Source organism: Saimiri boliviensis, chromosome 17 (genome assembly GCF_048565385.1).
Source record: "Saimiri boliviensis isolate mSaiBol1 chromosome 17, mSaiBol1.pri, whole genome shotgun sequence".
NCBI classification, from domain to species: Eukaryota; Metazoa; Chordata; class Mammalia; order Primates; family Cebidae; genus Saimiri; species Saimiri boliviensis.
The window spans coordinates 68,184,911-68,197,109 of NC_133465.1; the positions used below are offsets into that span (position 1 = coordinate 68,184,911).

The 12,199-nt window shown below is 50.4% G+C and overlaps 1 protein-coding gene across 3 annotated transcripts in view; it reads right to left on the reverse strand.

Moving 5' to 3' along the window:
- Positions 1 to 3,037: 3,037 nt before the first annotated feature.
- The window catches only part of CYTH1 (cytohesin 1), a 110,780-nt gene continuing 101,618 nt past the window's right edge, over positions 3,038 to 12,199 (reverse strand). For all 3 annotated transcript variants that reach the window (XM_039476111.2, XM_039476114.2, XM_039476110.2), the window contains exons 11-13: positions 9,740 to 9,811; positions 8,983 to 9,137; positions 3,038 to 5,171 (exon numbers count right to left, since the gene is read on the reverse strand). In XM_039476111.2, the coding sequence (XP_039332045.1) occupies positions 5,093 to 5,171; positions 8,983 to 9,137; positions 9,740 to 9,811 (306 nt within the window). In that variant the 3' untranslated portion in view covers positions 3,038 to 5,092. The remainder of the gene's footprint in view (positions 5,172 to 8,982; positions 9,138 to 9,739; positions 9,812 to 12,199) is intronic.

Genomic DNA, 12,199 nt, shown 5'->3' on the forward strand with positions numbered 1-12,199 from the left:
CGGGGAGGTGAAGGTTGCAGCGAGCTGAGATTGCACCCCTGCACTCCAGCCTGGGCAAAACAGTAAGACCCTGTCTCAAAAAGCAAAACAAAACAAAAATGAGTTATAATTCACTTAGCATAGACGCGATCCTTTTTCAAGTGCGTAATTCACTGGTCTTTAGCACATTCACACGTTGTGAAACCAATAGCACCACAGAACTCCAGAATGTCTTCATTACCCCAAAAAGAAACCCCGCACCTAACAGCAGTCACTTGTCAACCCTCTTCCTCTAACATCCCCATCCCCTGGCAATCATGACTCTACTTTCCTTCTCCATAGATTTGCCTTCTGTAGACATTTCACATAAAGAGAACCGTATACGATGTGAACTTCGTGTAGGTTTCTTTCACTGAACACCACGTGTTCCAGGCGGCCATTCTGCGGCATGCGTCAGCGCTCCATCCCTTTGTGTGGCTGAATAACGTTGGATTATGTGCGCCTACCACATTGACTCCATCCCCAGGCATCTGGGTTGCTTCTGCTTTGGGGCTATCATGAATCATGCTGCTATTAATAGAAGCATTTGTGTACAAGTCTTTGTGGTCACATCTTTTCGATTCTCTTGTGTCGACAACTAGGAGCAGAGTTGCTGGATCATAGGGTGATTGTTTCTGACGAACTGCCGAACTGTTTCCCACGGCAACTGCACCATTTTACATGCCCACCAACTCGTGGCGGCTCCAATTGCTCCGCGTCCTCCATGACACTCGTCAGCATCTGTCGTTTTTATGATAGCCATCCCAGTGTGTGCTGCTGTGACAGACCACCAGAGGCTGGGCACTTTATAAAGAACAGAAATTAACTGGCTCAAAGTTCTGGAGGCCGACAAGTCCAGTATCGAGGCACTGGCATCTTCTGAGGGCCTTCTTGCTGTATCGTAACATGGCAGAGGACATCACATGGCAGGAGAGCTGGATGGAGGAGAGTGTGAGCGTGCACAAGAGGGGGTGAGCTCGCTCCCACAAAAACGAACCCACTCCTGCAGTACAGCATTTGTCTATGAGGGCTCTGCCCTCATGACCTAAACACCTCTTAAAGGTCCTACCTTTTAATACTGTTACAATGGCAGTGACATTTCAACGTGAGTTTTGGAGGGAACAAACATTCATACCATAGCATTCTGCCACTGGTACCCCCAGACGCATAATTCTCAGTACAAAATGCATTCATTCCATCCCAACTCCCCCAAAAGTCTTAACTTGCTCCAGCATCAATTCTAAAGTCCAAAAATCCAGAGTCTCCTCTAAATCAGATATGAGTAAGACTCAAGGCACAATTCATCCTGAGGCAAATCTCCCTCCAGCTGAGAGCCTTGAAATTTAACAAGTTATGAGCTTATGAAATACAGTGGTGGGGCAGGCATAAGACAGACATTCCCATTCCAAACAGGAAAAGAGGGCAGGAAGAAAAGATAACCAATCCCAAGAAAGTCTGAAACCCAACAGGGCAGACAACATTAAATCCTGACTCCAGAATATTCTCTGACTCATCTTAATGTGATCCCCCCAAAGCCAGGAGCAGCCCCACCCCCCGTACTGGGCTCAGCCCACCCCAGATCTCACAGGATGGCATCTAGTGCCTGCAGCTCTCCAGGGCTGGGGCTGCAAGCTGGTGGCCCCATTCCCATGGCTCGGCTAAGCATTATAAAGCCATGTTACCAGCAAATAAACGTAATCTTCCTTCTTCCTTTCCTATCTGGATACCTTTCATTTCTTGTCTAACTGCCCTGACTAGAACCCCCAGTACAATGCTGAATAGAAGTGGTAAGTGTGTAAGGTCTTTCAGGCTGATTGCACTACAGACTATCCCATGATAACCCCTGTGACTTGCACGTACAATCCAGACGAGTTCCTGGAACTAGAAGGTCTGAAGTAACTGGAAAACCACAAAAAGAGAAGAAATCATCAATCCCTGCAGCGCCTAATTAACTTTGAGACAAGGCAATTGGACTCTGTAATGGACCTTGGTCAACCTCGTGACTCCAGACCCTACAATCCCCTCCCAGCTTGCAAAAACCACCCTGACTGTAACTTCCGTAACTTTGCAGTGCTTCCCCCAACCCTACAAAACCAGTAACCCACTACCCTCTGCTGACTCTTTTCCGACTCAGCCCGCCCAAGCTGGGGTGAATAAACAGCCATGTTGCTCACACAAAGCCTGTTTGGGGGTGGCAGGGGTACTCTTCATTCAGAGCACATGTTTTAACAGAGTGGAGATCTCTTATTCCTGAGCTTAGGGAGTTGTTTTTCAAATGAGATGGGCATTTCTGTGGTTTGAGGAAAATAAATTAATCAGGAAGGACGCTGGGAATATATACAACACAGAGGCTAACTGACAGAGATGGGTCTGGGGAGACAGGGAAAAAGGAGGCCACTTCTTCCGGGAGATGGGAGGGAACAAAAACAGTTGGGGTGCGACTGACTTGAGAAGGTAGGAATGCTGCTCTTCACAAGACAGTCCTCCTCAGTAAAGCGGGGCGCTCACCTGGGGAACGGTCAGGGCGGACTGGGGGCTTGAAGCAAGGACAGATCAGACTGCTGCCGCCGTGTGGAAGACTGCGGGCCAGCCTGGCGCTCTGCCGTCTCTCTGCTGGGTGCCGCCTCACCAGGTGCCTTCCCCTGCTTCTGGGTTCAAGCCCACCGAGACTTTTCCCCGTCTGTTCCCTGGCATTATGACATCATCTCTGGAAACTGAAATCATACTAAAAATGTATTATATTGACTGAAGGCATATTTCTTGATCTTAATTTAAAATTGATGTTCCACGTTTCTTCTTCCAAAAAAGCAGCGGTGGGGGGCGGTGCAAAGACTAAGCTCATTGTCTTTTCTCACTATGCTCTTAACAGAACACAGAAGCCTCCTCCCACTTTTGATGTGTTTCGACTGAACTCAGGGTGCAGTTTGCATGACTCCCCTCCTGCCTGCACGTCTGCTAAGCACTCCTCTCCTACCTCGAGGCCCACCCTGAGCATGAGAGATGCCACAAACAACAAAGATGGCTTGGGCAAATTTGGAGTTTATTTGCTGCAGTTCCTTGGCGCTAGTTTACAAGGCAGAAACAAACAAACAAAAACAATTAGAATAATTATAATTTTTTTAAAAACCCTGTCAACAACTTTCAGTCTTTATATTTTTGTATTTTGACAAAACTTCTTTTAAACAAATACAAAATAATCTAAAAGGAGAAAAACTATACATAGATTATTTACACCTCTGATAAATAGACTAATACTGACCCAGGTGCCTCTCTGACTAGGAAACACTTGTGAGAACCAGGTCAGGGCCCGGGCCAGCTGGACAGGCTCCAGTGCCAGCCCAAACATGCCCAGACCTCAGCAGGCACCGCCTGGTTCTCCCACCCAGAAAGTTCAGGTTTCCAGCCTGGACCCTCTTTTGTCACCCTCACAAGCTCTGGCACAAAAGTGCATGAAGCCACTCCAGGTAGGATCTACACAAATCCGGGGGTGGGGGGGTGAGAGACTGTCCCCCTCCATTCCTCCCACCATGCCTCTGCAAAAGCTATTTCCAGAGATGCTCGCCAACCCTAAAGGATCAGAAGAGCCGTGGCGATGCGGCAATGTGGAAACCCGCAGCTCCTCCACCTGCCTCCTCCGGGCCGCGCCCTGCACCGCCCTGCTCCAGGGCCCTGTGGAGGGGTGGGCCGAGACGGCGAGACGGCCAGACGGCCAGACGGCCAGACGGCCAGCCACCTGCTCGGCCTGGACTGGCATGCTGGCCCTGGCGGAGGGGCAGGAGCTGCCCTTGAGAGTCCCTGAGAGAACGGCAGGAAAATGCTGCATATCATGGCTCCCTTCACACTGGAATGAGGGCAGGGCCAGCTCACACGGTGCCTGCAGGGAGGAGAGATGCGAGAGGCTGCCTGGCCACCCCACCTCACTCCAGTGCACTCCACGGAGCAGATAAAGGCCCATCCTCCCCTCTAGGAGGCCCACCACAAAACGCATCCAGAGTAGTCCAGTTAGGGCCGGTTTCGAGGCAGAAAAAGCTGAAGCCCTAAGGGGATGGGCTAAGTCCTACTCCTTCCTCTAGAACGAGGACTGGAGTTCTGGGGAAAAGGAAGAAAACCAAATATGAAACAGTGAGGTTATCCGGAAGCTCTGTCCTGATAACCTTCCTCACAGTTTTGGTTATTAGGTATTTAGCTCAAGGAAAATGCTGACTTTCTAAGTTAAAGCCCCACAAGAACTTGGATTCTGGAGGAGGAAAGTAACGTCAGCGTCCGGTCAGTTCTCTCCTCTCCTCGGCGCTCCGCAGGCACTTGGGATGGAGAAACATCTGCGGGAGCCGCTGGACTGCACGCTGCTGCTGGCTGTGCCCCCGCCAGGGCAGGCCCCGAGTCTGACTGTGCTGTCCGAGGCCCACTGCACCTCTGCCCTCTGTGTCCTTGACCTCACCTGCCTCTCTTGCCCAGACAAGTACTAGGCAGCCAGCTCCCACAGCACAGGAGAGGTGGGCCAGGCCCTGCCGCGGGCCCAGGCTGATGCCCCTCAGCTGCAGCCCTGGGTGCTCTTCTCCAGGGAGAAGCTCCCGGAGCAGCCAGGGCAGAATGCACCTGAACAGCACTATGTTCTCTCTTAAAAAAAAATAGATCTTTATAGTATGTGGCTTCTCTTCCTTTCCACCTTTTTTCTTAACATATAATAATATATGGATACATGTATTTATGGTGCAGGGGTTGAAGGCTTCTTCACCGGGACAACCAGGAGGTAAACAGTTGGTGCCGCGCTCTGCTACCAGAACACCGAGCAGAGAAACTGGCCAGGAGGCTGCCCTGCCGACAGGAGCTCTGCCCTGTGAGAGAGAAAGGCTCAGGAGCCCATGCTGGCCAGGCGGCCAGTCCCCTCTTCCCCAGTGATAACTGCCCACCCTTCTCCCACTTAAAAAAAAATAGCAAAAGCTGAAGCTAGTCTCTAGGAATCCAGGGCAGGGCCTGGCAGAGGACGCTCTGCTAGGCAGTAGCACGTCCGTGGAGGCGCGGGAGAAGGGCGGGAGCTCCGAAGCCCCACAGACCGACGCCCTCGGCTGCACGCTCAGTGTCGCTTCGTGGAGGAGACCTTCTTTTTCCGTGCCGCGAGCATTTCATAGAAAGGGTCCCTGCTGATGGCTGCTCTGGAGCACAGAAACGGAAGAAAACAGAGACATGAGGGACAGAATCAGAAGAAACATATCCGGGCAGGGGCTTCTCATGCCCCGAAGCCCCTGTCCTACCCCACCACTACTGCAAAGGCCAAGTTACTGTCATCCACCCTTGCTGTGTCCACACAGTGACTTCTGGCGATACACTTCGAAAGAGACACAGGAACAGATGACAGGATAATTTTGGGGTGTTTTTTTTTTTTACCTGTTTCAATGTAATAATCAATTGACACTTAGGAACAGAATCATGACACATTCTGAAAGCTATATTCAAACTCAGAGAAAAAAATCTGTGCTTGAGTTGCATGACCTCTGACTTTTCTTTGCAGCAGCAAGTGCCATGTAATCAAGCTGTGTCACAGGCAGTCCTCTGGCATGGGGTGTGTGGCAGCTGGCATGGTAATGCAGTGGGGCCTTCCAAGCCCCCATGTGCACCGGTTCAGTAACTCAGGCTCCGTGACCCCGCAGGCAGCACTGCCCGGCCCGATGCTGCTGGTGGGGCACCGGGGACAGACCGGCTGGACCCAGCTGGGTCTCCAGCACACAGGGAGGGGACTGAGCTCATGCCTGTGCCAGAGCCACGAAAACAGCAACACTGCATTTCTTTCCAGGGAAGCAGTATCCCAAGCGATGATTTGTCCCAGAGTTCAGGCACAAGCCTCCTGACTGCAGGCAGGGCACTTGCCCCTGCTGAGCGGTGGCACCAGCAGCTGCTATGGCTCCCCTGAGTTGACTGGGATCCTGTTCACAAGAGACGATGTGTCCATGGGAAAATGTTTCCGCAGCTCCTCAGGGAGTGCTAGGGACTGAACAGTACTGGAAACACGTCCGATGGGATCTCACCAGGAAGGGGTCTGACCACCCAAAGTGCTCTCATGAAGGAATCTGGCCAGCCAAAACATCTGCTTTCATTTTTGGAGGTGTTGTGGTGAATCTCCCCTGGCTTCTTGGGTCGGTCCCTTTCAGGTAAGCTGGGTGTTTCCGCAGGTGTGTGTGGCCCTGCCCTGTATGCCGGGCAATGAGGAGGGCTGGGCTGCAGTCAGACACCAGGCCCTGGTCAGCCCTGCCTGGCTCTGCATGCTGCTCCTCACTCCCGAGCCTCACATGGGAACTGGAGATGCCCTGCCTCCCTGGGATCCGGGGAGTCAAACAGAGATCCGTATACAAAGACCACATCTCCGTGCCCAGCAGACACATTGGGCGGCAGCCGCTGTTACTGCTGACTCAGCAGTTCTACTGCTTTACCTCCGGGTACAGCATGAAGAAAGTCCCAGCATTACAGAACACACCTGATTCCACAGAACCGAAAGCCATGGCAACCCACAGGCAGGGGCACCAGAACAGAGGTTGCTGGGAACTCCAGGAAAAGCATGTAGAGGAAAACGTGTCCTGAACTTGACCTCCAAAGCCTTTCTGGCAACACTGGGGAAGAGGCATCCACCAGCCAGATCCTCTTCCTGCTCCTGTCATCACCAATGTTTCCACTGGGAGAAGCAGCTAGGGCCAAGGACAGCTGAGGCTGCGAGGTGGTTGCCGGTGCAGCTGCGTGAGTCACACTGCGCAGGTCTGAGAACCAGCTCCACCTCTGTGTGGTTTTGGACAACTAACTCAAGTTTGCCGTGCCTCAGCGTCCTCGTCTGTGAAATGGGGATATTAATCCTAATGGGCCCACCTTGCACCAGGTGCAGGGAGGTTTGACGACAGCGTGCCCGCAGAGTGCCAAGGTGGGGGGGGGGTCTGCAGATCTGAGGCTGAGACCAGCCAGCTTCGGGACAGACCAGAGGAGCCCAGCAACCCCACACAGAACTCGGCACTCACTCTCATTAAAGGATTGAATGATTCTAAGTGTAACTTTCAAAAATGCTTAGTTTTTCCAACTATAGAAGTAAAAACCACATGAAAGACACATGTAAAAAACCAGCCAAAACTTTTATGAAAGACCAGTGAGGGGAGGCCAGGAAGCCCACCAGCCAGCACAGTCAAAGCACACATGCGGTTCCAGGGGAGAGGCAGGGTGGCACTCACACTGGGAGACATGGTGGAACAGCAGGTGCTTTGCCGCATGACAGAGGAGGTGGGTACAAACTAAGGAGGCTGTGTCATCGGCAGGAGCGACACGGATTAATTCATAAATGGCGTCAGGACCATCAGCTACTCACTTGTGAGAACAAAGGTAAAATCCTGTACAACCCTTACTTCAAATCTTATATAAAAACCACGTTTTATAACGATTCAAGAGTTAAACTGTTTTTCAGTATGTTAAAAAAAGGATGTAGGCCCCACACAGGTCCCACAACACTGCCGTCTTCTTCCCCAGAACGCAGGGCTGATGCCATTACTAGCAGGGAACTCTGAAAACACAGTGGCGCTGCGTCTGCTCATGGAGAGTGGGCTGGCCCCTGCTCAGGGCCACACTTCCCATGATGGCTGTCATGCCAGGGAAGCTGCCGAGGCCTGTGCCCACCACATGATCTCATTTAATCCTCATAAGAGCCCACGAGTCAGAAATGACCTCTATCAGACAGAACACGTAGGTTACCTGCCTACCAGGCACCGTGCTGAGAGGGACAGAGCAAGGACTCAGCACGGTGTGACCCAGAGCCAAATCCATCCAAATCCATCCTCTCCCCACCTGGCTCCTGTCTCTTTTTATTGCATGAATTTTCAGATTTACTTTTGAAGGGATCAATCATCTATCTTTTCCTTCCATCATCACATCATCTCCATCTTCAGTCATTTATTAAATATTTAACCTTGGCCAAAACCTACCCTGGTTTGAGCAGAAATGCCGAAAGCTAAAACAAAGGCTAGAGCATATCGGACTCTCTGAGGAAGGGGGCTGTAGCCTGGGCGGGAACAAGCCCGTCACACAGTACACAGGGGACTTACAGGGCCTTGGCCGTCACCTTGAACACATTCTCCCTGTTTTCCAGGTGAAGTCACAGGCAGCTGAGGAGCCTTTCTTGGGAAAACAGCTGGGTGAACTCTCATGGCTGAAGCACCCAGGAGGGAGGACAAGGCTATGCTCTCAGGAGCAAGCCTCACGGAGAGAAGGCAAAGGCAGAAGCTCAGGCTTGATCCTCACACAGGGACTGGAGGCAGGACCAGGCGGACCAAGGCCCAGGGAAGAACATGAAGCCAGAGAAGCCCGTTGGCTTCAGAAAGCTGTGTTTCCAGATACTTTTCCCATCGGAAGTCTCCAGCCCCATGAGAAACCTGGCATGGCTGGCGCAGGGCCGAGCGAGGAGTCAGAGCGCTGGACTCGGAGCTCCACTTCTTAGCTGTGGAACTCTGAGGAGGCTTTTCCCCCCTCCTGGACCTTGGATCATGCTATTTGACTTCCAGTGAATGTCTTGACCTCTATGGGCCTCAGTTTCCTCACCTGTAGCTAGGAAAATGGTGTCTCATAACATTAATAAATGATAAAACATGATTACTGTCACCACAGAGCTGTTGCCATAATGCGAACAGCTTCCTCAGACATGGAAAGGCCAGTCCAGCAATGGCATCTGTGCCTGCAGCTCACTCACCTCTTCCCATTTTGGGTCTATGAGGACACTTGGGGAACCCAGATGGGACGTGCTCTCTTACATACGCTGTAATAGACAAAAATCCAAAGGCCTCCCAGGAAGTCATCTGGGAACCAGGACCAAACCTCCCTAGGAACGTAACACTGGGAGCACAGAAGAGGTGCGGGCGGCATGTTTGGCCACTAAGACGATGAATACCTGGTGAGTGAAGGCCCGTCGGGCGCGCCCACCTCCCTTTCTCTGAAGTCACTTACTTAATGCACTTCATCCACTCCTCCTTCTCCTCGGGCGTCGGAGCTGAGATCCGGTAAACAGTGTGGTTCCCCTCCACCACCCGCCCGTCAGCCTCGGTCTTGCAGGCCTTGATGACCTGGTCTTTATTGTCAGGGATATAAAGCTCAAAGCAGTTCTGAGAATCGAAACAGAGAGGGAGAGACTGAAGCAAAGGATGCTGCTGACTGAGAAACATGCTGATTTCTTTCCCCAAAGCCTCTTTATTCTGACCTTCACCAAATACAAGCAAGACATATTTTCCTATGGAAACGTGAAGATTAGAAGTGGAATTCTAGAGACTGTAAATTGCATAGAAATAAGTCTTGTTAGCAAACATATCAATCTGATATAAGTTGGCTCCACTTCTAATGCATGTAAAATATGGACAGAACCACAGGTTACTGAAGTCAAGCCAGTAACATCGTGATGGTCCAAAATAAAGGAAAAATAAATACAAGGTATCCCAAGGTTATAAAATAAATAGCCCACCCATGAGTGCTTGCTGTGGCCATCTGAGGAGGGGCAACTTCTACACCTGATGTGATATTCACTAAGTGAAACAATAAACCAGATGGACAGCACAGAAAGAAGTGATTTAGTCTCATCTTTGGCTTGAACAATATAATCAAAAATTAGACTAAATAAAAGGCCTGATCACGCTTTTCAGTGCTTTGGTTTGGGGTTTTAAAAGAAAATCTTTGAAATGCCCATCCCCTTTCTCCCCTCAAAAATACTTACTGGTTTTTTGGAGTCCTCCACTTCCCGGATACTCAGATTCTCTAAAGGGATGATTCCACGGGGCTCCTTATCCTACGGAACAGTGGAAGAGAGGAGGTTTAGGGACACACACGGTCAGATTCCTCCCCGGCAACTCATCCTAACTCTCCTGCCTTCTCCCAGGACATGATGTTCACAAATCGGCCTGAGGGACCACTCCTTACGTTCCAAAAGAAGAACAGCGTCAAGAATGTCTGGGGATTGCCAAAAGAACTGCAGGTCCTCTGTGAGTAGAAAGCCCAGGAGATTCAACAGGTACCTTGACAGTGGGCCTGCCAGTGACCCAGGCCCGGTTCTCAAGCAGAGAGTGTGTAGCCTCCTTCCTCCAGAAGGGCCTTTCCCTCTCCCCTTTGCCTGGCTCTCCTACTCATCTCTGGAGCCTCAGTTCTGGGGCAGCAACTCCAGGACACCTTTCCTAGTCTTACCCTAGTGGCCCAGCCCTGCCCTGTACCCCTGATGCCTGGGACAGCAGCCGTGGTGCAGGCCATTAAGGACCTTTGCCTCTGTCCATCAGCCCACCGACAGACAGTGCAGTCCTCAGAGACACCACAGTCCTCACAACTCCACCTGGATTTCTAAAGGCACCTAAACTCCTGTCCAGAACAGGGCTGCACCCGCCGACTAGTCCCATCTCATCTGCAGAGACCACAGCACTGCATACACTTCTAGCACATGTCTGATGGCAGCTTCACAGTCCCCTGATATCCAGCCAACCCATGGCCAAGTCCTAGCACTGTGAAAAGTCTATTTGGCCAGAGTTATGTATGCACCAACTGTTGGGCAGGGGGGTTGGGGGTGGTGGGGGGGAAACAGTTCTACGAGTTTTCTAAAAGTGAAAAATAGTCTTTCAGCCATTTCCCCATCCAGGGTAGCAACTATTTTCAACTTCTTTAAACCAATCTGCTTGGTCTTTAATTTACCTCTGTATCTCACACATCTGTAAAATACCATCATATAACTGCCTTTTGAGTGCTCTCTTTTTTTTGAGATGGAGTTTTGCTCTTGTTCCCCAGGCTGGAGTGCAATGGTATAATCTTGGCTCACCGCAACCTCCACCTCCCAGGTTCAAGCGATTTTCTTGCCTCAGCCTCCCAAGTAGCTGGGATTATAGGCATGTGCCACCAGGCCTGGCTAATTCTGTACTTTCGTAGAGATGGAGTTTCTCCATGTTGGTCAGGTTTGTCTCCAACTCCTGACCTCAGGTGATCCGCCCTCCTTGGCCTCCCAAAGTGCTGAGACTATAGGCATGAACCTGGCGAGTGCTCGATTTTAGACGTTATCTATAGAAGAGGATTTGGCTCCTCTTCCTACCCAGGTGTATTCATACTCCCCATCCTCCCAAAATAATTATCTAGTAATCTGAGTTAGAGCTATACAGTGTCTTCATTAACACCACATTCCTCTCCTGACCTGTGCCATATAGAGACCTTCCTAATTTCTTCCTTTCTGAGAGCTTCCTTCCCCACTGGAACCAAAATTATAAAAGGTGGAGAAGTGGGCGGTTCCTTTTATTGTATTTCTGTGACCTTACCACCAAAATCAACTGCAAATAGTTAACTTCTTATCAAAACCTCTTTGCTAATGCTAATTTCTATCAGGCATCCAATGAATTTTAATTTCTTAAAGCAATCGTTCCTGGAGCCTCTGAAACCTGTTCCCAATCTGGACTGGGTGCCTTGATACTTGGCAAAATATCTTCATCTTTAAGCTCACCACTCTCCATTCCAGAGCATTCTTCCCTCCTCTCTTGAAATGAGAGGTTTCAAGATCTCTCATTTCCTACAGCCAAGGCCTTTCCTGCTTTTATGTTACTTAGCACCCTCATTTTGGCAGCGCTGGCATCCTGAGAAAGGGTGTGTGGGTGGTAGCATTTCTGAGATCTCACTTGGCTAAGAATGTTTCTATTCAACGCTTGCACCTGGCTGATAGCTGGCTGGGCCTAACAGTCTAGGCTGGACGCGACCCTCCTCCAGGACCGTGAAGCCCAGCACTCCTGCCTTCAGCATTCACTGTCACCCTGTGCAAAGCTGTTCTGGTGGCCGGTGCTTTGCATGTGACTGCCGTTTTCCATGTCCTCGCCGTTCTAAGGACCCCTAAGGAGGCAGCCTTGGTAGGCATGTATTTTCAGCCACCGTGCAGGGTATTCGGTAAGCCTTTCAACCCAGAAACACATCCATCATTTGAGGGAAGTTTTTAAAAATTTATTTTGTCAAGGGTTACCTCCTCTTTGTTTTCTCAGTCTTCTCTGGAACATGCTAGACCTCCTAGCCTAGTTGTCCTTTGGGGGAAAAAAAAAAATTTCCTTTATTATTTTCCCTCTCTTTGCCTTTTTATTCTTTCTGGGAGATTTTCTTAATGTTTTTCTTCCAATTTTTCCATTGAGTTTTCATTTCTACCATGCTTTAATTTCCAGGAGGATTT